The 25,169-nt window shown below is 39.1% G+C and overlaps 1 protein-coding gene and 1 long non-coding RNA gene across 13 annotated transcripts in view; one reads left to right on the top strand and one right to left on the bottom strand.

The window, feature by feature from the left end:
• Nucleotides 1–24,597, top strand: part of ppp1r9a (protein phosphatase 1, regulatory subunit 9A) — a 49,502-nt gene extending 24,905 nt beyond the window's left edge. For 3 of the 10 annotated variants that reach the window (XM_061760379.1, XM_061760380.1, XM_061760378.1), the window contains exons 5-19: nucleotides 3,462–3,566; nucleotides 5,182–5,317; nucleotides 10,831–10,983; nucleotides 12,519–12,572; nucleotides 12,985–13,214; nucleotides 15,687–15,783; nucleotides 16,687–16,822; nucleotides 18,244–18,323; nucleotides 18,913–19,036; nucleotides 19,244–19,307; nucleotides 19,456–19,501; nucleotides 20,471–20,593; nucleotides 20,777–20,800; nucleotides 21,590–21,772; nucleotides 21,875–24,597. In XM_061760379.1, coding sequence (XP_061616363.1) covers nucleotides 3,462–3,566; nucleotides 5,182–5,317; nucleotides 10,831–10,983; nucleotides 12,519–12,572; nucleotides 12,985–13,214; nucleotides 15,687–15,783; nucleotides 16,687–16,822; nucleotides 18,244–18,323; nucleotides 18,913–19,036; nucleotides 19,244–19,307; nucleotides 19,456–19,501; nucleotides 20,471–20,593; nucleotides 20,777–20,800; nucleotides 21,590–21,772; nucleotides 21,875–22,039 — 1,720 coding nt within the window. In that variant the 3' untranslated portion in view covers nucleotides 22,040–24,597. Of the gene's footprint in view, nucleotides 1–3,461; nucleotides 3,567–5,181; nucleotides 5,318–10,830; nucleotides 10,984–12,518; nucleotides 12,573–12,984; nucleotides 13,215–15,686; nucleotides 15,784–16,686; nucleotides 16,823–18,243; nucleotides 18,324–18,661; nucleotides 19,502–20,470; nucleotides 20,594–20,776; nucleotides 20,801–21,589; nucleotides 21,773–21,874 lie in introns of those variants that run through there. The other 7 variants (XM_061760381.1, XM_061760382.1, XR_009786129.1 and 4 more) reach the window with 7 other exon arrangements.
• Nucleotides 1–25,169, bottom strand: part of LOC133471146 (uncharacterized) — a 31,292-nt gene that overhangs the window by 1,921 nt on the left and 4,202 nt on the right. Inside the window, exons 2-6 of one of the 3 annotated variants that reach the window (XR_009786135.1) lie at nucleotides 18,893–19,046; nucleotides 12,963–13,159; nucleotides 4,897–4,965; nucleotides 2,991–3,582; nucleotides 276–533 (exon numbers count right to left, since the gene is read on the bottom strand). This is a non-coding gene — a long non-coding RNA (uncharacterized LOC133471146). Of the gene's footprint in view, nucleotides 1–275; nucleotides 534–2,990; nucleotides 3,583–4,896; nucleotides 4,966–12,962; nucleotides 13,160–18,892; nucleotides 19,047–21,561; nucleotides 21,702–25,169 lie in introns of those variants that run through there. The other 2 variants (XR_009786134.1, XR_009786133.1) reach the window with 2 other exon arrangements.

Here is a 25,169-nt window from a genome sequence, read left to right as displayed (position 1 = left end):
TCTTCTGATGTAGAAAGTCAATATATATATATCTCCCTGTTTCCTGACTGCACTGCCATCTCTTTATAATAAACAAACCATCTTGAAAACGTTATTTTTTTTGGTCCACTCATCAATTTTTAGGCAGTTTGACCTTTGATTACATTTGGTAGTGCCCTTCACACAGCACAGGATATGCGTGATGAATAAAAACTGATCAGCTGTAAAAGCTTTTTTGTTGCTGCAATTTTGTGATTCCACATGCACGCTCACACATCATATCCTTTAGTTATTACCTCTCCATCAACTTGGTTCTGTTCGTGTGTGTGCGTTGGCCTTTTGCAGAGTCAGGTTTAATGGTCTGAGGCACACAATGGCAGGCAGGCAGATCGATTGACTCGGCTGATGCTCACTGTTATGTGCGATTCTGATGACCCTCGGAGATGTGTCGCGTTCCTTCGTGGCCACTTTATCTTTTCCTAATTCCCTCTCGGCTCGCGAATGTTCATGTCGGGCCGATTTGGAGGCGCGTAGCCAGATTAAGATGTCAGATGCTGTGGGTCACAGAGAAGCTGAAGTCTGAGCTGATGACTGACACACAAGCAACAAGTTCTGTGTTGAATAAGCTTGTGTACACGAATGTGATGGCTCTGCTTCATGTCTCGAGTGCCACAGGCAGATTATCCTGCTTTGGAGATGCTGTACACAATATTGCCACTGTGGGGGCGAAAGGTCAGTTCACCTTTAGCAAGCAGTTTAATTTACCAACAATCAGATATACAGTAGAGAAGTCTTTCCATCGAACATACTGTAGATATTATTAGTGTCATTTCGTCTTCACACTTGTTTTTATTTTGGATGGTATTCAAGAGGCAGCACAGTAGATAGTGGTTAGCTTGTCTGCCTCAGAGTCAAGTAGTCCCGGGTTCGACTCTCAGTTCAGGCCCATTAGTCCAGGGTGTAACCCACCTTTTGCCCAAACCACAAGCACTATAGAAAATGGATGGATGGCATTTAAAAAAAAGTGGACATCGGTGGTGGTTAAGAGTGTGGTGATTAAAAACAACTAAAATAATACTTCTTGCAGGATTATGATTCATTTTTTGCTGCCCCAGCTGTCCCACGAGTCTTTGCATTTCTATATACAGTGTTCCCTCGCCACTGCGCGCTTTGCGGCTTCAGTGCTTCGTGGGATTTTACAAAATATTCATGAAAAAAAAGTAACAAAACAAACAATGCCAAACAAAGAGATGAGTTGGCTTTGTATATGCCTTTACTGTACGGGCACTCATACAAGGCGGGTGATTGGTTCCCGGCGCGACATCGACCAATGAGAGCACAAGTAGATTTATCCCGTGAGCTGATTGGCTGCACATCATCGCAGCCTCACCCAGCATCTTCCCTTGTTGTGTCTCGCCAGTCTCGTCCACGCTGTTGTGTTCGCAATAACTTTTTTTGTTTAAGGGATAATTTTTTTGATTAATTAAGCAAGCCCTTACAATGCCGCCGAAGTGCTGTGCCCCTGGAAAAGCTTCCTCCGGGGCGCCCGAGAAGAAGAAGATGACGATGACCATCAGCGAAAAAGTGAAACTTTTAGATTTTTTTTAGATTTGATCAAAGAGGGCAGAAGTTATGCATCTGTGGCACCCCATTATGGCGTGAATGAATCTACAGTGCGGTACATCAAGAAAGAGGAAGCAAACATCCGCAAAACTGCCTCCAGCAGAAGAGTCTCCGAGTCAAGTGAGAGCCTCGCCTCCGCCACCAACACAAGCCTCTTCCCCTCTCTCAGAAGGCAATGTTGATGAATGTTAATTACTGTATAATATATGTTAATTACTGTATAAGGTTTTATCATTAAAGATTTAAGTAAATTCGTGTACTGTTCAAATATGTAAAGTATAAATACCGTTTACATATTGTAAACATTCTGGTACCCACATACACATCCACGAAACTTCCTCGGGGGGTTGGGGGCAAATCCCACTTTGCGGTTTTTCACCTTTTGCGGGGGGTTCTGGTCCCCATTAACCGCGTTGTATCGTCAGGCATCTATATGGACACCTATCACATATTTGCCGAGTAGTACGAAATGACGAACGTAATAATGTATGGTACTTTATACATGTTTAAATGCATAATGTAATTAGAAACTATAAATATACCTGTCATGTATATTCAGATGATGCAGCTATGTACATTACATGCATTGTTAAATTATTCCAAAGAGAGTATACTGTATATTATCCAGTCATCCATTTTCTATACTGCTTGTACTCATTAGGTTTACGGGTAGGAGTCTAATCCAGCTGAGTTTGGGTGAGAGTTGGGGTACACCTTGGACTGGTTGCCAGTCAATCGCAGGCCACATATTCAAGATGTTAATTTTTCATCTGCACAGTAAAAACACAACAGTATCATTGAGCAATTAAATTACAGAATAGAAAGAATATAGAAATGTTTTTTTTAAATAAGAATTATAAATAATGAAAGCTAAATACTGAAAGAAAATGTGGTCTACGCAATGTACATAAGAACAAATTAAAAATAAGAAACTGACAATAATTTAAAAAAAAGAAAAGCGTCCGTGTATTGCATTTGAGTTCGGCAGTAGTAATCATTTTGTTAGTGCAAAAAAAGACAGAGACAAACAACAACAATTCACAAGTCTGGGCAAATTAGTCTCCAATTAACCTTAAATTCATGTTTTTGGAATGTGGGAGGAAGCCAACGCATGCGGAGGAAGAACAATCAAAGCGTCTGAGCCAAGATTCAAACCAGAACCTCTCATCTGCAAGGCCACACTTACCTAACAATGTGTTATTATTTATATTGGAGAGTTTATTATTGTATTTATCTACTGAAGTATTTTAATATTATTCTGTGTTGTGGAACGACATTTAGAGCAGCATCTGTAATTACATTTTCAGCTCAAAAACGTATTAATTCCCTGTCTTGTCAATTTTCAAAGCAGAGCTTCAGAAGAATCAATTAAAAGGGATTTTACTCACAGTATTACTGGATGATCAGTGGGTGGTTCATAGGAGTTCAACGTCTCGTCTGACCTCTCGTCTCGTCCAGAACGGAGCAGAAAGCCTGGCTGTGCTGTGTTTTGTGGCTCAAGGGCAAAAAAGGCAAGCCTGGCCTCTGTGTCCTCGATGGACCTCCATGTTTCTTTTGGGGCCTCGTTTTTTTCGGTCTTGTGGTTAGTTTAGAGCCATCGGAGGGAAACGTCTGCCCGAGTGCAGTCTTCCAATCTTGAAAATAATGTGCATGATTGGCCAGGCTGATGTTTCTTCCGCTTCCCGTGCATTAGTATCACCATGTAATTTTGACATTTATTTTCCGTGGCAGTCATTTTCAAGAGGGGCATGGTGAACTACGAGCTGTTTCAATGAGCGTTAAGACAATGACATTCATCCTCTAACCCTCAAGTGTTAAATGATGTCCTCATTTTTGTGTGTTGTGTCTGTGCGTGTTAGGATCAAAGTGAATGACCAAATAGTGGAGGTGGACGGGACCAGCCTGGTGGGTGTCACGCAAAGCTTTGCAGCCTCTGTCCTCAGGAACACATCAGGAGTTGTACGGTAAGATGCACTCCCTCTAAAAAGAAATAAAAAGGCAGTGGAGGAGGAGATAAGATCATTATCAGCAGGAAGTGTCACGGTGACCCAGCTCAGGCCTCTTAACGACATTTTTGACATGAATGTTTTTGAAATTCAGGATTTATTTTTTACTGAGCCTTTACAGAAAGTATTCATGTCATTTAAACCACAAGTTATATACAGTATGTCATATTTTGCAATTGGTTGTAATAGAAACCTGAGCAAAAGATTTCAATACTGCATCTATTTATACGATACTGTACTACAAAATGATTTGACGTGAGTACATATGAAAAGGCTATATTATTCCTCTTAGAATCACCAGTCCTCTTTTCACTCTGCATTCACTCTCTCGCTCTTTCCATCCTCCTCCTTCATGTCACCCACTTACTGCTCCTCCTCCTCTTCCTTCTTGGTAAAGCCTTCCCTCTCTGAGGTTTTATGGCCAGCTGTCCTACATTAGACAGTATCTATATTTAACCTTTTAAATCATCCAGGTTTTAAACTGAAGTCCCATCCATATGGACTTACTGTAAAGGAGTTTCCAAACCTGAAACTCCACAAAAGGGAAACTAAAATTGTTGTGCCCTACAACCACAGCATGACATTGAGCACAATTTTAGATACAGTTCTCATTAGATTAGAGTCTGAGGTGTGTTTAATGTTGTGACTTGTTAGGGTACAACAATAAGAATGGAAATAATAAAGGGAAAGGGACATCCCATGAATGAGAAGGGCTGTTTCCAGGTCAGACCTCCATGCTGTCCAAAGGCTTACACCACTACAATTTATAGTCAGTACCCATTTTTGGTATTTTTTCAAAATTTGACTCTTTGTTCACCCTGGTTGTTCCTTCACATGTAGATCAAATAATAAAAGGACGCCTCTCTGCTGGAGCGTAAGGCCTTGTCTACATTGCCTTCATACGAGCGAGCTCTCTAGTAGCCCAGTCAACAACACAGATAGAACACTGGAGCACCATGGTCACACACACTCATAGTCCTTTTTCTATGTATTTTGACTTACAAGAGAATACGTTGGAAACTATACAATCAATTATCTTTCAAGCAGGACCACTTTTTACAGATTTAATGAGGGAGGGGCACAACATTCTGTTCTTTGAATTCACGCTCACGCCATTGCTAAACTGAAATTAGGGACACAGCGCTAATAAAAATCAGAAGGTTACCCGAAGTTGAATAATTACCAGCCATCATGTCTATTGACATTTCTACACATACGCAGGCATTTAACGTATGGGGATAGAATCAAATATAAAAACCTGAAAAGGATGGGTAAAGAAAACCCTTACCTTTCCTTAATTGGATGAATGTTTTTATGGAGTGGTACTCATCACACTGGTGGCCATGGTCATTGAAATCTGCACACATACAGTAAAGAAAGAAGACATTTCATTCATGTATAAATTAATGCTGTTACAATAATTTCTCTATTTAATTGGGGTATAAATACAAAATTGAGGGTATTATTTATAGGTATAGAAATTTTAATCATCATCATCATGGTGTAGTGGTTCAGTGGCCTGACTTCCGTGCAGCCAGCGTGGATTCAGTTCCCACTCTGTCTCTATGTGCAGCTTTGTCATTGGCCGAGAGAGACCGGGCCAGCAGAGCGAGGTGGCCACGCTCATCCAGCAGACCCTAGAGCAGGAGAAGAGACAGCGAGAGCTCCTGGAGCAGCAGTACGCTCAGTACGACGCCGATGATGATGAGGTAATGACCATCATCGGTATGATTCAGAGTCTGACAGGAGGGCGGGCGGGGCATCACCCATAAGAGGTGGCAGAGGTTGTAAATAGCCACCCCCCACATCATTAAAATTCCACAATCATATTAAAAAGGTTCAGTGTGTATTATTCATCTGCAACCCCGCTTCTTGTGTGATTGAAGGGAGTGAGTAAATGCAGCTTTACCACCCACATACACACCTTCCATCCCACAGAGCATCACTCAACATTTCTCTCTTTGATTCTTCAAAGCTGATAAGAAAAAATCCCATTTTTGTACAGATTTTCTGCCCGATTGAAAAGAACAAATCCATTTAACAATAAACCTGAAACTTGATTTGCTCTAGTGGGTCACAGAAAATGATATGGTGGACCGGAGCTGGCACCCGCGGGCCTTTAGTTGGTATACACATCTACATAAATCAATACATTGCAGATGATCGCTAATACACGCATCCCTTGTCTTCATCAGTGCCATTCAAAATCCCCCGTCGCATGTTGGACAGCGCAGTGGGAGTTGTCATGCATAAGAAACTGTTCTCCGGGCCACGGAGCCTTAGCCCAAGTGCTGTCATAATCCCGAGCGCGCACACACATACGCACACATACACAAGCATGAAACACTGCCTGTTCTAATTAAAGTCCTGTAGAGACTTGGCACTGCAAGAGTGGGATGTCATGTACAGAACAGTCACTTTGAGACATGCAAGGAACCTGCCTTCCTTTATTCTCCCGCTGTCTAACACCGTTTCACTAACCATATACAGCAGTCGCTCTCAAACCTTTTTCACCAAATACCAACATCGTGACTAACGTAAATTACAGTTGCATAGTCGTAGTGGTAGCAAATGTTTATAAAATAAAAAAAAATAAAAAAGTTTTCTTCCTAAAAAGTATGTTTAATATCATTATAAGTCACAATAACATTATGCACAGTTTGAACATTAACACTGTGCTTAAATATAGGAAAATTATTTTTAAAATCTGTGGTTTAATGATTCAATTGAAATGTATTGCAACATAAGAACAAAATACAAATGTACCTAAATTTAAAAAAATAACTAAAATTCTGAAAGATTAAATGTAATTGTATTGTTTGTTTATTTATTCTGATGTATTTAACATTTATTTATTCTCATTTACAATGCCGACCTGGCTACAGACTGCAGAGTAAAACAAAGCAAAATAAAAGCTACTACAAATAGTACAAACTGTAGAATTTGATATGTATTGTAAATTAAAAAGTTAATTACAACTGAACTGGACTTTTTAAGTGATACTTTTGTGTACCACAAGAATGAGCCACTGTACAATTAGTGGCACTACTACCAAACTTTGACAATCATCGATATACAGTATACACTCAAATTCAAAATTGAGTAAGAAATGAAGAAAAATGACCAAAATGCCCTCTTTAAATGTTAACAAAAATGGAAAATAAAATCCTGGTTCTGCACCTTTTTCCAGGAGGACTGCACCTCCTATAGTTAATGTTTTTGTAATGCTGCTCGCAAATGACACTGAAAGATTGTTGTTATTAAAATTTTTTATATTCGCTTACCTTTGCATGTCTGTATGACATTGTGCGATAATGTAGCACAACAAGACAGTATATACCATTTTATATTTTTGGAGGGGAGAGCAGTTCGATCGTGGCTCAAACAAGTTAGAAAACCAGTGATAAATAAAACATAGAGGCGTTTAACTGTGTTTGTTTTAGGTAGACGACCCTCATTCGTAGGAAGATATATTATAAAGCAGCAGGGTGGAGAAGTTCCATCATCGCAAGTGAAGTTTTTTCATCAGAATTTTACATTTTCTTCGACTCTTCCGTGCCATCCCTTCACAAAATTTCGATTTTGTATGTTTTTTGTAATCGTGTTAACTGACAAAGCAACATATGAACATGAGCAAAATACCTGCTTTTGTGATCGGTGGAGGTAATCATTTTTGTATGTGCGTAAGCCTGCTCACAAACAATCAAACACCGATGAAGACATAACCTCCTTGGGGGAGGTAAAAAAAAAGAAAATAAAAATCTTCCACAGAACAGCAAACCATCGTCCATATAAAATTATAAACTGCTACTGAAAACTTGCAATGAATTTATAGCTTTAAGGGATAAACCGCTACAAAACCATTATCCAGATCTAAGGGGCGATAAGTAGTCTCATCAATATTAATATGGTTATACATTTTCAAGCGATTCCTTCCCTGGGCGGGCTGCGATGAAGGTTCACTCTCCTGATGTGACTGATGGCTCTTTAATTGTGTCTGATCCCAAGTGAAAAAGATCAGTCCTTCTGTGAGCAATAGCTGACGCACACGCACTCTTTTGCATGGAATTATTTGTAATCAAACAACCAAGTTTGGCCATCTGTCAGATAAATAGGAACATGCACACATGACACACACACACACATGCATTTTGATGACACTGTCAAGGCAATCCAAACGTACTGGCCCAAGAGATAGTGTCTTGATAGTTTAGTTCGCAAGATTACGTAACACACACAACTAATTTCCTTTGTGGAGCATTGCCAAAGGTTGTGTTAAAAATGAAAATAGAGGAATCTTTTTCTCTCTTTGCCATTTGGCTCATGATCAAAGCACCCCCACCCCCACCCCCGATACGACTTAAAAAGAACTTCTTGAGGTGCTTGCTTGGTTCTTCATGAGATTAACACACAGGGTGGGTTTAAACTGTCTAAGTACTATTTACACCTACAGTAAGTGGAATATTGCTTACGAGAGGCATTTATTTCGCTAATTTAAGCACTCTTGCAACTTTCAGGAAACTTCAAAGTTTTGCTCTAAACAACAATTAGTTGTATTTCCGTTGTTGTCCTGCTCGTGGGCTCCCAGTCTATGCATGTGGTGCCAGGTGATTCTGTAATGTTTAACGGCTCTACTATATTGTTGTGTTGCTCCCCCTTCACCGAATGGGATCTTAATATAGGATGCTGCAACCATGGCAACAGACGACAGGCCTATTATAGGAAAGGGGACTCAACCCTGTTATCGGAGTCAAGAGCCACACTTACGGCTGGGATTAAAAAAAAAAAATTGCAATTAAAAAACAAAACAAAAAGATAATAATGCTTACTTTTGATGGGGCATACTGATTTCAATGTATTAGCTGCAGCCGTTGTAGATAGTCACATCGACCTAATTTAGAGAGTTAAAAATGGTTCAAGTGTAGGAGTTTTAACACGTGTGGGTGCGAGGTAGAATCTGTTACATTGGTATTCTACTTTCACTGAACACTTCATTAGTTACACATGCACAATCTTATATAAGCTGTTTGAAAGATTCAGCCATTACAAAGTTAAAGATATGCCTAGTTTTGGCTGAGAGGAGTTTCTAATATCACCCTCTCATGTAGCTACATAAAGCCACTGCCAACTAAACACAATAATATTACGGGAGTATCTCTGAGCTGAGCATTGTGTTTGTGTCGGCTTTTGTTTCTTCTTTTTTCCCCATTATATTAAATAGGTTGATTGCGTGATGGTAAAAAAGGCGCCAGAGATATTTCACAGACTAACTCTATTGGACATATGAAGCACTGTTGGTCATGGGCCAAATCAATTAATTGATCGATGCGCTCAGATTCAAAGGCAAATGGATGACGCCACTTTTCTTCCCAGTTTGACTAAACACTCGGGACTACATGCAACCTCACGGCCTTGTGACGAGACACAACATGTAGGAATCATGTTCAGATTAACCTCCATTTTGTGTTTTTAAATCACAAAAAAAAAACATTAAAAAGCCCTAAATGCTCTTTGAAGAATCTTGATTATGTTGTCATTATTGTACCAATATTATTGTTATTTTACTATATTGTTAGTGAAAATGAGTTGATCGTCCATACTTATCGGGGCCAAGCAATCTAAAATAGCGAGAAAAAAATTTGGTAAACAGAAGCCTTTCAATAAATCCGTTTATGTAAAGGTGTCTTATAATATTATAGTTTTCCCGTACCTGCCTTTGTGGCAATTTGGTTTTAACAGAAAAACAAGATTCCTTCAGTGTATTTCTTATACAAATGACATTTGCAGCTCACTAAACTGTCAGAGCAATTCATATCTAAGGTTTGTGGAGCATTAAGTCGGTTACCTTGATTTTACACGATGATAGCATTAAAGTCGCATTACTTATGCAAAGTCGCAAATGAAAAGAGGATGTCGGAGGAAGATGAAAAGCAAATTTTGGGAGAGCTTTGACACGCGGCTCTGACTCATGTAGCCCGGACAAGAAAAGTTGTCGGATAGATTGTAGCGTACAACTGCAAAAAAAAATATTAGCAACTACTCTCAGTATGCTATAGTGCAGTTCTACATAACTGTAAACTGCAATCACAATTATAAACATTAAATTAATACCTCTCCCTCTAAACCACAGGTGTCAAACTCAAAGACAGGGGGTCATATCCGGTCCGCCACATCATTTTATGTGGCTTGCGAAATGGGAATACAGTAGGGCCTGAGCCCTGCCAGGAATAGCGAAAAACTAACTGCCTATTTAAATTGTTTAAAACGTAACTATACCACAAACGGTGACCACAAAACACTTTATTGTAATTTAAAACAAATCCTACATTACCATAAAAGATAAATGGATTACAGGTTTATTTAAAAAATAAATAAATAAATTAACTGGGAGTGCACGTGTAGATGCACATGTGGTGAAGACTTACTGTAACTTCCACTAATGACGCAGGCTAAACTTAACCCCTGCCCGACGTACAAAGATCTTCGTCTCTCACTCGAGATGCATAACTTCAACAATACGCTCTTGACAGTAATTACTACTTTCCTAATAGACTGGCCTTTGGCATCATCTTGGAGTATTTTAGGGCGTTACAGAAACAGCACAATAATAAGATAATAGGTTATTTTTTCCACACATAGCTGAGAAAAAAAACATCAATAGGCGAACTGGTGAATAGCGAACCATTCTCAATAAATCTGACTTTAATTAATCCAAAAATGTAATTTATTTCAGTTGTTCAATTAAAAAAATGTAACTCAATTTTCATCGCAGTCGAAAACCAAAGATGGTCAAGTCATCCGTCCAGTTTTTCACAAAGTTACACTATTGGCCTGTCCCCATGATGTCTGTTTTTAAATTTTTATTTATTTATTTATTTTACACATTGTTATTTGTTAACCAATTTAAATTCTTGAAAATAGTTTCAGAAAAATTCTATTAACTCTCTTGGACACTTGAACTGTCTGAGATGTGTCGTAAAACTCCTTTTCCTCACTCTGCGGTAGCCGAGTTGACCTTTTCCTATGTGTTTAATGAATCTGTATTATATAAGTTTCACTTTTTGAATTGAATACTGAAATGAATGAATTTTTCTATGATATCCCAATTTATTGAGCTTGACCTGTATAAGGTTGGGATTCATCGAAGACAAATCGGATTCATGCATTGGTCAAGCTGAGATGCTAAACTGCATGACTGACATTGCACTTTCTGTTCTTCAAGCAGACAGGTGAGTACGCAACGGATGACGAGGAGGCGGGGATCGCCGCGGCCAGCGAGGAGAAGAACATCGAAGTGTTCGACCTGCCCGAGAACGACGATGTCTTGTCGCCCTCGGATTTAGACGCCACTAAACTCTACCAGAAATTCAGAGAGGTACTTTTCACTCGTTACATTTCAACCCCTTTTGTAAAAAAGAGAGTACAGTAATTTGATTAAACGCCATCATTACATTGCCTCAATTCCTAATGTAACAATTTACAATTTATTTTAGAACTTAATCCAAAACAGGTATACAGCTGTGTTTACTTTCAGCTCACTTTTTTATGCTTGTGAGCTCTCTATTGAGTTCGATTTGAATAGTCCACTGTATTATTATAATAACACAATGGATTCTCTCTGTAAACAAACAGATTTAATTGCACTGCACATGCCACTGGAGATGCGAACTGAAACAATTCCAATTTGAATCACAGTCTCTGAATTCTATAACATACACGAGATGATATTAGTTTAATACATACAAGAGTATGCAGTATTTTCCTAATGTTTGTGCAAATGCATTCACACGTGTTAGTTCATGTTTCACTGAGCCAGAAAGCTGGCAATTGCGCCAGCTTTCTGCTGAGTTTAAAATTTTAATCAGGACAAGATGAGCTCATATAGCAAATATGTCCTACGGAGCTTTGAGGAGATGTGTATGGAATAATCCCACTTCACGTTATGTTTCCTTTGGATTATGCATACGACTTTTGGGAAACATTTTCCCACTTGCACGGCAACTTTTTTCCCATATATTTTATATAGTTCAACACGCAAAAAAAGTTCATCTTGGATGAACATAATATTGTTTGTTTTTAACAAATAGAGTTGTGTGGAAATGTCAACTTGTTAGTTTTTTTTTTTTTTTACTATTTAGGGGATCATTATATTTGTCCTATAAACAACATTCCCTTAACTCCCTAAACTTGAAACAGTTCTACCCCAAAAATAAAAAACAGTAAAGCATAAATTTCTTTGAATAGGATGTAAAAATATGGTTATTTACTTACGGTACTGAGCAGACCAATTATTTTTCATGGGAGAATTGCTGACTAGTGAGCCAAATGTTGTCTTAAAAAGATGAAATCAGTTTGAAATTCCTCATTCCTGTTTAATGGTGAAATGTCGAAGACTGAAATTGAAAGAGTCCGATTTAAAGCACTTCTATGATATTGGTGCCCCCAGAGACAGTTGTGGTGGTCGAATACTCTGCATTTGTTAAGCGCTGTATATCAACTAGAATGCAAAGATAATAATGCTCACTTTTATCATTCTAAGATCTATATGAAATCGGTAAAAGTACTATAAGCACAATAATAAACATATTGTTTAACTTTTATATATAATAATATATAAATAATTATAATAATATCATCTTTGTAGCGGTAGATTATTTTATGAATCATACCATGCTTATTTGGATACAATCTTATTCCTGGCTCTAAATCACCAGCCACTGATTTATTTTGTATTTTTTTTGCCTCTCCTCTGAGAGAGCACGTCATCACTGGTGCTGCAATCGGACCGGGTCATCCGCCTCTGCCCCTCACACTGTATCGAGCCTGCGCAGCCATGCGTTTGATTATCTGACCGTCCCCTCACTCTCTCACTTCTCTCCTTCCCTCTCTATCCTCTCTTTTTCCCAACAGCTCCAGATCAAACACACAGTAACTGAGGCCGAGATCCAGAAGCTCAAAAACAAGGTAAGTCAACAGGACCGTCAGTGTGACTTAAGGTGAATGTTGGTGGCAGGGACAGAAGTTTTTAAATGCATGCTAGATGTGTGTTAGAGCAACAGGGGGCATCGGGGGATTATAGGTTCTGGATTTAGAGGTTATCTTAAAATTTCACGATATAATGTTTTAAATACGGCCCTCAGTATGATACTGTGCAGTTCCACTGCAAACAACAATCACAATATAAACTATTTTTATTATTTATTTTATTTGATGTTTTTTAATATTTTTTTTATCCAGCTTAATATTTTTTTATCCAGCTGTTTTCCGCATTACCAGTGTGATTATTATTATTATTATTATTATTATTATTTATGTCTCCTCTAATGCATGTTGTGAGTCATGTATTTATCGTACTGTCCTCTTCTCCTCCTTGCAGCTGGCCTCTGTGGAGCGGGAGAAGCAGCGTTGGGAGAAAGAGAAGAGCCAGTTGAAGGCCAGCATCGAGGAGAACAAGGAAAGGATGCTGAAGCTGGAGAGCTACTGGATCGAGGCGCAGACCCTGTGCCACACGGTCAATGAACACTTGAAGGAGGCCCAGGCGCAGTATCAGACTTTAGAGAAGAAGTACAACAAAGCCAAGAAACTCATCAAAGATTTCCAGCAAAAGTGAGTGACATGCAAAAAAAACAGATGATCATATTTCAAATGAATAATTTGAATACAATTTGCAATTTTGGTACAAATTTTAGCAAGAAACATGACTTAGCGGCACATTATTTGCTTTAACGGGCCGTATAAAATGACGTGATGGGCCGGATCTGGCCCATGGGCCTTGCATTGGATAGCTTTGCTTTAAGCTTAGTTCTGACAACAACACTAAAGATGACTGCAAATTATGCTTGGCAAATTTGATGATGAACTTGAACATGAACCATGAACCAACATCGACCACCGCCGGCTTTCTTGCCCACCTGGCCAAGCCCTCCTTCGCCCCACATGCCCGCCTGCCAAGTTGATTCTGCCAGTAGCATATGCTTGTCTCGAAGATTAAGCCCCTCACGCTTTTAAAACATAGCTCAGAGTGAACACAAGTAAGCAATTGTGTGATAATTTATCACTTCAGTTGTCCTTCCAATTTTATTTTTCAAAACTGAAATGCCTACATTGAAGTGAAATGTGTGGCGAGACTACTCTAAAAAAGGTTATATTTGAGTGAGACGTATACCATGTTCAAAAGTAAAGTATGTAATTGTAGTGTGTCCATATTGTTATTTTATATTCTGTGTAGTGTATTTATTTTAATTTTTTTTAATTATTTGACCCTCTTGTGTAGTGATCGTAAACAAGATAACAATAATTACACAACAATGCTCAGTTTTGATTGAAACATTTAAGAAGTTTAACAATGTCATTGTGGTTTGCAGTAGTGTAGAACTGTACTGCATCATACTGAGAGCTGTTTCAATAATTTGCCCTCCTCCTGTAACAAAAAAAAAAACAACATTTCTGCATCTCTACAATGATGTATTATTATTATTAGATATTATTTGATCATGCAGTGTTCCTAATGCACCCAGTAATGTCATACTATTATAGTTGCTCCTACACTCATATGACACCTACGCCCGTATTATAACTCCTACACATTACATTTCTAAATGAGGCCATTGCTCCCATCTTGACACGCAGTGTACTTGGATGAATAATGTCTGGTGAATCCATTTTACTGCAATCGTCGCTTGCATCATCGCACAGAGAATGAGAATATTTTCTGCACTGCCATCTGTCAGGCAGTTGTTTTTTTTTGTTTTTGTTTTTTTATACGCAAGATCTTATCCCAGGCATGGTGGCCGACTGGTTAGAGCGTCTGCCTCACAGTTCTGAGGACCGGGGTTCCATGCCCGGCCCCGCCTGTGTGGAGTTTGGATGTTGTCCCCGTGCCTGCGTGGGTTTTCTCCGGGCTCTCCGGTTTCCTCCCACATCCCAAAAACATGCATGGTAGGTTAATTGAAGACTCTAAATTGCCCGTAGGTGTGAATGTGAGTGTGAATGGTTGTTTGTTTATATGTGCCCTGCGATTGGCTGGCAACCAGTTCAGGGTGATAAAAATGGCTCAGAAAATGGATGGATCTTATCCCATCTCAGCAGTAAGAGTGGGCTTTTTGCTCCTATGCGGCACAACTTGTCTGTGCACAAGGCCCATCACGACCTTGGCTGCTCAGCTTCAATCTGACTGCCTCTAATTGGCTCAGCCCTGCAGACAAAGTGAGGCTGACGTTAGAAACTAACTGCTTTTATGGCTAAGATGTCCACACAGGAGAGAGATGAAGAAGCATCATTTACAAACAGAGGAATGGCCTCAAAGCACCTTAGGTGATTATGTTAAATCTTCCAAGAAGGTTATTTTTTTAATATACACGTAGGTACAGTTAATTTCCCCCTGCCCCCACCCCCCCTATTTTTGTCTAGATAAGGCATTAATTTTGATGAAATACTATTTTTTCCATTTTTTCTAAGGCATTAATGTTGATGAAATACTTTTTTTTCCTATGCTCTGTATTTGATACGTGGACATTTAGACGGTCGATTCTCAAATATTTACTTTTAAAATGTTTTGTGACTATCTAAAATGTGTAATATTTAAGGATGCAGTGATACCAATTTTTTTAGACCAAGTATGAATGCTTACTTACATTTCAGTAATGTGTTTCATTTCAATCCAATGTTTTTCAAAAACACAAAAACTTTTCCTGAGCATGGTGTAAGTTTCACTTCAATATAAAATGTTTTAGAGTAATAGCAGTGCGTTGCGGGCGAAGAGGCTCGAAAGGTGCTTCGTGAAAGGAGCGGATTTGCCACCTGAGCGGAGTTAATCATCCATTATGCAGACAGAATTTGCAGTTGCCTATCTCCACACAGCTTACATCACTTTTACCCAGAAATTATATGTCTTGTGTGTCGTATCGGGACACTTTTATGAGTAAGTATTGGTATTGGCAGCAATACCGGTATCTGTATATTTAACGTAATTTGTATGTGATTTCATTTTATTTTGGCTGGAGACATCATGCAGTTCTGGTGCCTCATTGTCATTGTGGCTTGCTCTCCTGCTCAACACTTTTCCATCTCCTCCTCCAGGGAGGTGGAGTTGATCCAGAAGGAGGATGCCGAAAGGAGGCGCCTGGAGGAGGCCGAGAAAGCTCACCTGGCTGAGATCCAGGGACTTCAAGTCAGGGTACAGATTATATTCTATGTTTATGTGTGACTCTTTAAGCAGTTCATCTAAATATGTCTGTAAGATTTGGCTAAGTGGTCTCCAGAGGACACACTAAATGTCTCTGAAGAAGGGAAGAAGATAGCAAATTAACACTTGTACTTCTAAGTGTTTACTGTGCATTTCAGTTCAACAATCTGCATCCCTGCTCAAAAGCTTTTTACACATGGGTGCTTTATTTTTTGCAAAACTGTCCCCTCAGTTCACACTGACAGCAGATGGCTAAGGTGTCCCCGTGGCCTGTGGTCAGCTCTGTGGTCAAAGGTCAAGCTGTTTTATTTATTTATTTATTAGCTTTCCCACTGTATAATATGACAGAAGCGTTAAGTGTCTGCTCGGCTGGATCGCCAATGCAGCCAAGTGTGCGCTATCGTTATTCTGCACATGTCAACTGGCTACTGCACTGCATTAAAATGGCACAAGCAAGAGCCAGGACAACAATCTACATAATAAAACTGTACAGTCAGTCTGGGACTGTATATGTTATTGGCTTTTATACACTGTACAGTATGAGACATTCCAATTCATGAATCATCTTACCAAGATATTTGGGATTTGTTTCCAACCAGCATGGAAAATTGCCTTTTCTATTTCTCAGTACACAAAGCAATGTCCATAAAGGCATGGTCAATAAGTTTAATGTGGAAGAAGTTGAGAACCCTAACCTGAACCCCACGAAAACCCCTTACTCACAGCTGAAATAAAAAATAAAACCTTCCCAAAACTCCAGAAGCTTGAATAGCTGCAAAGGAGAATTGGGGATATTATTTTGTTTCGTCAAATGCCCATCATCCGGAACACTTTTGTTTTGACGGAAGCGTGCTCACAGCTAATTAACATTGATCTGCTCCCTCCTCTCAACAGATTGCAACATTGGAGTCAGAGCTGATGCAGCTGATGAAGCAAAACAACATCCAGGTCAACAACAACAACAGCAACAGTGCTGAGAGGCCGCCTGCTTTGCAGAACAGCCCCAGCAGAGCTGCAGCACAAGGAAGAGGTCAAACAAACACTGCATCTGCATTGTAATTAAAAGTTAAATACAACTGAAAAGCACTTAACAAATGTACTGCACTGGATTAAAAAAAAAAAAGTTCAATCGACTGTAACGTTATGCAGTTTGATATTGTATTTTAGTGATTCTTTGGATACTACACTTTTAGCTACACTGTTTTGATGGCTCACGCCGCAAATTATGTCTACTTATGCTTTGTCTGACAAGAAACTTGAAGCTGTGTTACCTGCTTTTTGCTCACCTCTTGAGCTAAGCAGGCTTTTTTCCCCCTGCGACAGTATCAGAATGCGTGACATGTGACCAGTGCCGACAGAGTAACGGCGAGACTGGATCTGTTCTAATCTGAGTGACGCAGCCCATTATGCAACATTAAAACTGAGGCGGCAAAGAAGACAGCTGGGACGTGCGAGAAATGGGAGCATGTGGGAGGAGAAGAGAGAAATCTGCAGATAGGATCGCTTACAAATATGAATAGTTGAATGTGATATGACAGTCTGTCCTTGTAATCCGAGTAAATTATAGTTGCCTAATTAATAGCATTATTGTTCAAGCAAGACATTGTTTTTTTGAGACAGTGTATTGATGAACTAAAATGAGTGCGAATGTTTTCCTAAGCTTAAAGCAAAAGAAAACGTATTGCACATCAATAATGCATAAAGTAAAAAGAACGATGATAAAGCGTGGGATTAAAGTTTCCGCCTTTATAAAGATAATAATAAATGAGACAAAATATGAGAAAGTGCAATTCTCCACTACTGCAAACTCTTCTAATATAACATAATAAGGTACTTTGTCACTGTATTCAAGTAGAAATTTCAAATATTTGTACTTTCTGGTAACATTAACTTTTACTCCACTACAGTTCCTAAATAAAATGTCATTTTATACTTTTACTCCGATACATTCCCCAAAAGTCTCCAACTGCTTACTTTTTGTACATTTTTACTTCCAAGACTTGAGTAGACCACATTTTATATCAGAAAACACTTTTTGATACCGAAGTACAGCAAATGTCAGTTACTTTGAGACTTTTACTCAAATAATATTCTACAAGGTGACTTGAACTTCCGCTAAAGTTATTTTCTGCTAAGATACTTTTACTTTTACTCAAGTATCACTTTCAGGTACTTTATGCAAGAATGACGACACCCATACATCCAGACCTAAACATTCCAAATCATTTAAAATTAATAATCAGCATCCCACAGAACATTATTAACTTTGTACTGGTAGAATTTTGGGGGGATCTCATTAGACTGCCCAGGTAGATCTTCGTGCGCAAGGTGTACCTAATGGTGTGGCCAATTTGTGTATATTATATGCAACACACTGTTATGATAACTACCGTTGATCTTTAAGATGCTGTTTGTGTGTGTGTGTGTGTGTGTGTGTGTGTGCATTTATAGAACTAAGGAAGGGCTCCCCCTACTCTCCCAGCAAAGGGAAAGGCTCAAGAGCAAACAGCGTCAGCTCCACCGAAGGAGAGGTTTGTAATTTAACACGCACACACACACTTTTTCAACAACAGATGCCTCATCATACGACGTGTCTTGAAATACGGAATTTGTCATGAAACCAAACATTATTCCCAACTTTGAATATGTTGTCATAAAGGTCAGCACATTGTGTTTAATTGGAGTGTGTATGAGTGTCTGAGCTCTATCCAATCTATTTATTGAATGGATTAATTGATGCATGTTGCTCAGCCGCACTAATTGAGTGTACGGCGCTGTAACAACTCGTTTTCTCTGAATGCGACGAGAACGGCAGTATGTTTGTGGATGAAAAGCTCTTGTCTGGATAATGTTGTCATTTTAAACACAGCTTGAGATGAGCAGCTCACATTGGATAAACAACTTGAGAGTCCCAATTGGCAGGGAGTCCAAAACAAAGCAGTGCGGGGCTTCCGATGTGAAAAGAGTCGGAAATGGTACACGTTCATTTTGTGACTGGATCAGTTCGGCTAACTTCCTCTCAATATTATGTCACACTTATCCGTCTTATACATTTTTTGTCTGCTTTCTCTTTTTCTATAAACATGACTCTCCAGCTCACCTCTTGCCGTCCATCCTCAGGTCTTAGAGGGGCGCAGTAGTCCAGGTCACAGTCGCTCTGGCTCCATTCGTAGTGTGGCCTCTTATGATGCGGTACCCAGAGGTCTGGCCAGTGCAGAAGGATCCCCCCGGCGATTAAAAGAAGGTTTGGACGCCTGTAAACCAACGACAACCCACAGATTAGATCAATATAAGTGCTGCCTTGGCATTAAATAGCAGTGGCGAGCAGTGCATCTGCCACCCTCAGTTCAAACAAAACCTTAAACAAAGAGAATTACACGTTGTATATTCAAAACAACGACATACAGTAGCTTTGCCTTAGGAATGCTCACAATGTCGGTGTATCTCGCAGGTTCTCTTACAACATCAAGCCCCTCTCGACGTGCGGAGGAGCAGAGACAAGCCCCTGAGTCTGGGTAAGATGCTCAAGAGTGACACTCTAGAGCAGGGGGATAAAAACTGAAGAAAAACCGAGCAAAGTGTACCGTTTATGTTTTTTTTTTTTTTATGAAGATGTGGTACAAAAATGGCCATGTGACATCTCCTATGTTAACTCTCTTTCAGATGCACAGAGGAAAGTCCTCGGAAAGTCAAGGGACAATTTCATGAGGTTTGCAGACACTGAACCGATTAATGACTTAGACATACTGTAATCCATTATAAACGTTAATAGAAAGAAGAAGGAAAAAAATAAATAAAAAATAAATAAATAAACGTTATTGAGTAGTAAGTAGTAAGTACTATTTGTTTATATCCTCTATTTGTATATGCTTATTTATACTTACTTATACTTAGAAACTCTGCCACTTCATTAGGTACACCTGCACAATCTAATCCTACCCAGTAAATAAAGTTGCATGTACAAAAGCTAATAAAGACAATATTTGATTGCTACTATATTTATTTACACTATTATTTTTGTTGTAGTTTGCAGTGGTGTAAGTGCACTGCTTCAATCTAAGAGGTTTTGAATATTTTGCCCTCGTATTAATTGAATACAGCCATGTTAATCAAAATTGAAGATTCTATTTTGTAAAGACAGAATTGACTCACATTTCGTTTTTTTCGAATGTCACTAAATTGTGCCTAATGTTGTGGTAGTTCAGTAGGTGTTAATATAAATCTAAATATGAAACAGATGAAAATTAGTGATCTAAATATTGTCTTATAGCCTCACTCTAATATATGCAGTAGTTATAGTTTAGTTGTTTGTAAAATAACTAACTTAACAATGCATCATAATTTTCTGATTTCCCAGTTTAAAACACAATTTTACTTCCTCGCTTTATTAGTCTCTGATGTACTTATTATTAATTGACCAATCAATGTGGGCTATAATCAGCGAAAAGGTCCTGCATTGCCTGATTCATGTGGTCCCCATCCAGGCTCCCTGTGTTTAAAACATGCAGTGAATGGCCCACAGCCTTGATTACATTTGCAAACTTAACGCACTAATCAATAATATATCAGGGAAAGGTCAATAGAATTGAGGCACTTGGTCCAATTAAGCACATGCAGCCTCCCGGTGCTCACAGATGGATCCCATTGTGACTGGGTAATTGTGTTTCTGGTTTGTCAGGGTCCCGCTTTGAGTGAGGACCTGAGTGCTAGCAGCAGCAGCAGCTCCGTAGAGATCAGCGGGCTGGCCAGCGAAGCCAAAACATCAGGACATGCCGAAAACGTAGGGCTTTCTTCTGATGAGGTACGCTCACTCAGAAATTGCGGCACATGAGTCTCATTATTGCAATGGCGCACCATGCTGTCATATGGATAAAAATAATCCAGAACCAGAGCTGAATTTAGTGTGTTGAGATTCGCCAGTGTCTTTCTGCATTGTTTACATTCCCTCCTCTTTTGGTTTGTTTCCTATGCTGCCACAAACAAGAGTCTGGATACGGTAGATGATGAGGTGAGACTGGCCACTGGAACTGTTTACCGCAGTTTTCTACAGCGGTACCTTGACTTGCGACTTCAATTCATTCTGTAACTGAGATAGCGCTGTAAGAGAATGTAACGAAATAAACTTCACACATACATTGTAGTATTGGTGTATTGATGTGTGCCTTTAGTGAAGGGGATGGCCTAATGAGTAACATCAAAAGCTGGAGTCAGTTGGGTTGCCCGATTATTTTAGTCAGCGTCCGCACCTTGCAAGTGTTTTCATTTTATATTTGTCTTTGCCTGTTTGTTGTGTTCAAGAAAAGGCTGAAAGTGCATTGTCAACTGTGGCTCTCCTTGCCCACATGCGAGGGCATTACAGTACCATAATTGCACCACTTGTGTTTTTCTCTTCACTCAAGCAGCAGCGTACTTGAAGCTTGCTTTGTAACTACAATTTTTGTTTGCGACACGAGCGGAAAAAATGTAAATAAAAAAATCGACAAAGCCATGGCTCACAACTCCAAAAACGTTTAGGTTGGGGTACTCGTAAGTCAAGGTATTTCTCATTTCCGAGACATTAGGTATACTTGCACAATATAATATGATATTAACTACAGGCTACATTTCTACCTAGTGTTTTGCCCAGTTAGTGTGTCATTAATGCCTCACTGCATTGTAGGATACTATTATTTAGTATTTGCTATCAGCTAGTCTAAAATTATTCAGTCTTCAGATCATGATCGAATGCAGAGAGGAAGACCTGGAAATCTTTGTAATCACGTTACTCACCAAGTTTCTGTTGGACTTTTGTCACCAGATCCTAGAAGAAGAGTGGATTACGAAGCAGCATCAGTGGCAGAACCGCAATGTATCAGAGTGGACCTCTCAGCAAGTGGCCCGCTGGCTCATGGGCCTCAGTTTAGAACAGCATATTCCAGAATTCACTGCCAAAAACATAGATGGAGAACGGCTGCTACAACTGGATAGTGCTGACCTCAAGGTAATCGTAATAGTAGAATGTCCAGGGTTACAAGGAATGTAGGTCGTTGAATTTATGTACTGTATCTGTGTAGGATGCTCATTCTTGTTCTTCTTATTTCAGTCTCTTGGAGTTACTTCTTCCCAGGATCAATGCTTGATCAAGAAAAAAATAAAAGCCCTTAAAGTTCTGATGGAGAAGGCCAAGAGGAACGACGAGAAAGTGGAGAAACGACGTGAGAAGCTCAGGAAGAGAGAGCTGGAGCAACACCAGAAAGAAGCGCGATAAAGCGCAGCCCAAGTGACCCGATTCTGTCTGACTCTTTGGACTTTGGGTTCCTGCAAAGACAATTTACAAAGGTTTTAAGATTGAACCCTGCGGGACACCTTTGTACAGTGTGTGGTTTGAGCGCCATCTACTGTTTTGGGCAACTTTTTCCACCACCAAGCAAGTTAAACCAAAACAGACAGTCGGGTTACGGGATTCTGCCCTTTCATTTTGCCTCATTTTACACCGATCCTGTTTTTAGGCATTTCAAGAAATGATTCTTTTATATTTATTTTGAGGTTTGTTGCTGTAAATTGGGTTTATTTATTCATCTCCAGAGTAAATATGTGACCTAGGCAATGCATATTCATCCATTATCCTCTCCAGAGCTAACTGTTCTACTCCTTTTCAGTATGACAATCCATTCGAGCATTTATTTAATTGATATCCAGCTTAAAGTAACTAGTGTACACTGTCCTCACTCGTAAGACAATTCAGCGCTTTAGTAGAACTGGGCCACACTAGTAGAACAATTGTGTCTGACTAGTAAGGTTTTTTCCACAACAAGCGCTACTTTTGGCCAACTAATATGCAATCAACCCTTACTAGTAAACTACTGTGCTGCACTAGTATCACTACTAGGCTGAACTAGTAAGCATGTGTCATTTAAAGATATCGAATAAATGCTCATTCATTTGATATCCTTGATATCCAGCATAAGGTCCATATACTAGTACACTCTGTATGACAATTCAGTGCACTAGTAGAACTACTAGGGCACACTAGCATAACAAATATGTCTTACTAGTAAAGCTTAAGGTCCATGTACTAGTACACTAGGAGAGCTTTTGCATACTAGTTGGACAACTACATATTACTAATGAGACAAAACTGTGCACTAGTCAACATCTGCGCATTACTACTACTAATTGTGAGGCCCTAGATGTTAACTAGTAGAATTTTAGAACACCACCAGTCCATGGACATTAAGCTGGATATCAGGGCTATCGAATAAATGCTCAAACGGCTTAATATATTTCAGGACCTTTCGATGTATATCAAACTGTGCAGTGCATACTGACACAAATGCGTCTAATGTGCCATTTTAATACTCATGTTTATGCTACTCTCATAGTTAGATCACTGGAAGCGCTAATAATTTGATGCAACCTGGACTACATGAGTACTCGTATTACCACTAGGTGTCGCCACGCTGCTTAAGTTTGTTGTTAAAAGGAAAACACTGGAACTTTCCATTAGGACTAAACTTGCGAGAACACTGGAAGTGCGAACACTGTAAACCTTTGCACCAGCATGTGCAATGTTCCTTGCAGTAGAAATGTACCCAATACTGTATGTGATGCAGCTATGAAAAAGTGGATGTACTTTATGACTGCTTCTGATGAAGACAGTGGAAATGTGTAAATGACCAAACTTATTCCATTAAAAAAAAAAAAAAAATTACAAAAAAATATATACCTGATACTTCCTGCTGATATATACAGTATACTGTTGCTTGTAACCCGCTTTGACCTCTTTTTGTATTCCTTTTAAATAACGGTAATAATACCCAACTGCTACCTTTAGACATTCTAGAGAATTTTCCTGAAATAACTCGCTAAATACACTTAATGTTTTTTTCCTGCCAGAAATAAAAACATCACAAACACTATAAAGATGACAAATGATATTGAGGAAGGCAGCCATATGATATAAATGGTTTATCTCTGTGCTCAGATGTGGTAAAGATTCTCAATTTATACTATTATAGATGTTACACTGCAAAGGACATGCAATGTATTTGATTTAATTTAATGTTCCCTAAACATGGATTTCTACCCTATAGTATGTACTTAGAATTGTGTTTTAGGATTGCGAAGCGCAGCGAGAGACATTCCGAAGTTCATTGCCTAAATACGGAACATTGATTTGATGCGTCCATGCTGTTGCAGTAGTTAGAATATCCATGATATTGTTTATTTATTTCTGTATTTAAGAAGTCAACTGATCACATGAACAAAATTGCAATGAACCAACAAAGATTTATCCACAATTGTAATATTATGAATTGCTTTCCCCATAAATTATTTGTTTTCTTGATTAAAACTGAATTGCAATCTGCTAAAAAAAATAAATAAGTGGAGGCTTTTAAGAACAAAGCATCCCATTGTGCTTGTTTCCCCCCCCCCCCGCCCCCCCCCCCCCCCCCCCCCCCATCTGATCCATCCATACACTGCCACAATAAACTACTCGAGATACATTCTTTTGATATTTCTGTACTGTATATGCTTTTCTGTTTCCTTCACTGTGAGAATATGCAGTTTGTGGAAGCAAATTATCTTACCTGGTGTGATGAATGCAATGTATAGATGGGACACTGGTGCTCCCAGCAGGCCAAAACTGTGAGTCGTGCCCACAAGGGCTCATTTGACATTGGTTTTTCAGATCATCGCCACAATGTGCTTTTGTTCCTCCTCTTACCCCCCTTCACCCCTAATTTGGTCTAGTTTTTACATAATGAAAAGTTTGAAAGGGCAGCTATAATCCCTGTTACACTGAATAAAATGTGCTGTCAATGATGTCTTTGCTTTCTTTCTTCACAACATAGCAATTTTGGTTATAATGATCAAAATTTGTTCTGTGAAAACGGAACTTGACTTCACAGGTCGTCTACATCATATAAACATTTTGCACATTCACATTATTAAAAACATACAGCAATGACAATTGTATAGAATGTAAAGAATTAAAGTTTATGGCACGTTTTTGGCTTCAATACAATGGACATGCTGCTCCTGGTGTGTGCGCCGTGACCAACTAGGGGCAGTATAATACAGAAATGGCTTTACATGCAGATGGTCACAGCTTCTCAGGAAACCACCGTTATATTAGTTGTTCTCTGCAGAGGATAAAGAATATATGAGTAGTTATATTATCTGTCTACACCGTTAAAATATCGGTCGTGTAAAGTGTTATAACATTGCACTACCAATGCCATTCGTTAGCCCATCTATGGCATTGTGACATGTTCGTTAGCATTAAGCTAAACAGACTTTAGAAAGGCAAAGTTTTGTTTAGTTTGACAGTAAACTTTAGCTGGGTTTGGGAATAAACATCTTAAAGCCTCTTTTTTGGAACAATTGTTCACTAT

Source organism: Phyllopteryx taeniolatus, chromosome 21, assembly GCF_024500385.1.
Source record: "Phyllopteryx taeniolatus isolate TA_2022b chromosome 21, UOR_Ptae_1.2, whole genome shotgun sequence".
In the NCBI taxonomy this organism is placed as follows: Eukaryota; Metazoa; Chordata; class Actinopteri; order Syngnathiformes; family Syngnathidae; genus Phyllopteryx; species Phyllopteryx taeniolatus.
This window is presented reverse-complemented; position numbering and strand designations above follow the sequence as displayed.